The sequence below is a fragment of the Asparagus officinalis genome, chromosome 5 (genome assembly GCF_001876935.1).
Source record: "Asparagus officinalis chromosome 5, Aspof.V1, whole genome shotgun sequence".
NCBI lineage: Eukaryota > Viridiplantae > Streptophyta > Magnoliopsida > Asparagales > Asparagaceae > Asparagus > Asparagus officinalis.
In genome coordinates this window covers 12,373,866-12,375,162 of record NC_033798.1, presented here as the reverse complement: position 1 = coordinate 12,375,162, position 1,297 = coordinate 12,373,866, and the positions used below count along the sequence as shown (strand labels likewise).

At 37.2% G+C, this 1,297-nt stretch overlaps 1 protein-coding gene across 1 annotated transcript; it reads left to right on the top strand.

Moving 5' to 3' along the window:
• LOC109843442 (calcium-binding protein CML37-like) lies at nucleotides 418-1,070 on the top strand. The gene has a single exon (XM_020412374.1). It carries the CDS (start codon nucleotides 463-465, stop codon nucleotides 895-897), a length of 435 nt encoding a protein of 144 aa, XP_020267963.1. The 5' UTR covers nucleotides 418-462; the 3' UTR covers nucleotides 898-1,070.

Here is a 1,297-nt window from a genome sequence, read left to right as displayed (position 1 = left end):
TGTTTCGTGAGTTACAATGGTCACGTTACTGTAACTAAATTGCCTACTAGTGTAGCTGAATTGGTTAGCCCTCAGCAATTTCTAGTAAAAAGTTAGGAAATGGAGTCATGTTACTATAGTCGTTAGGCATTGCTAGACCACAATTTCGCATCATTGTAGCAACTAGGCGTTTTACAAAAAAATAACCAAAGAGGCCCTTGGATTTTTTTTTTTTTTTTTTGCCCACAGCCAAGCAAGGTGATGCTCTTTCTACCCCCACCAGATGTCCAAACCACAAACTTGTCGTACCAATCACACTCACATACAAAGTATCCAACCTTACACCGCGTCAAGTGACATTTTTGTAACCTCATGTTTATCATTCTAGTTCTCTATATATCTCTTTCAAAACACACAAACACAAGTACGCATTCTTCCTAACAAACAAATATTCCTCTTCTCTTCAACAAAAATCAGGGGACCATGGATTACTACTCAAGCATAGCAGATCTCCGACGGATCTTCGTCCGTTTCGACTCCAACGGTGATGGCAAGGTCTCTTCGACTGAGCTCCGGCTCTTCATGTGGAGCGTAGGAGAGGAGCTTATCCCTGAGGATGCTGCCTCTGTAATCCAATCCATTGACTTAAATGGTGATGGGCTATTGGATTTTGATGAGTTCGTTAGGTTGATAAGTGGAAAAGGAGATAAAGAAGAAGAGGAGAGAGAGTTGAGAGAAGCATTTGGGATGTATCTAATGGAGGGTGAGAGGTTTATTACGGCTAAGAGCTTGAAGAGGATGCTTAGTTTGTTGGGTAATTCTAGAAGTTTTGAGGAGTGTAAGGTTATGATTAAGAGGTTCGATGCTAATCAAGATGGTGTTATTAGTTTTGATGAGTTCAAGACTATGATGCTTTGAGCTTAATTGATCGAACTTTCTTTTTTCCATTGATCTATTAGTGCAAAGTATGTATTAGTTAGTTGATTGTATATGGTTTTGTCGACTTGTAAGTAGTTTATGAGTTGTGTTTTTAGTGTGAAAGAATTGAATGTGAAAGGGAAATATTGGGTTAATTATTTTAGAGTAAAGAAAAACAGAGTTTCATATGGGTTTTCTCATGTCAATTTTTGGCCTTGAGCTAGTTTTATTTACTTGATCAAGAACTAAACCACTACGGACTAACAACAGTTTTAAGAGGACTTGTGAAATTAACCATAATTGAAGGCGGGCTTTTCAATCACAAACGTTTCAATAAACATCTAAAAGCTTGTGAGTACTTTCCAATATAAGTTTTATGATTAATTTTACCTAAAAATTA

Bases quoted from the DNA above. Each gene is read 5' to 3' on its own strand.
- LOC109843442 (XM_020412374.1), top strand. From the start codon at position 463: ATGGATTACTACTCAAGCATAGCAGATCTCCGACGGATCTTCGTCCGT.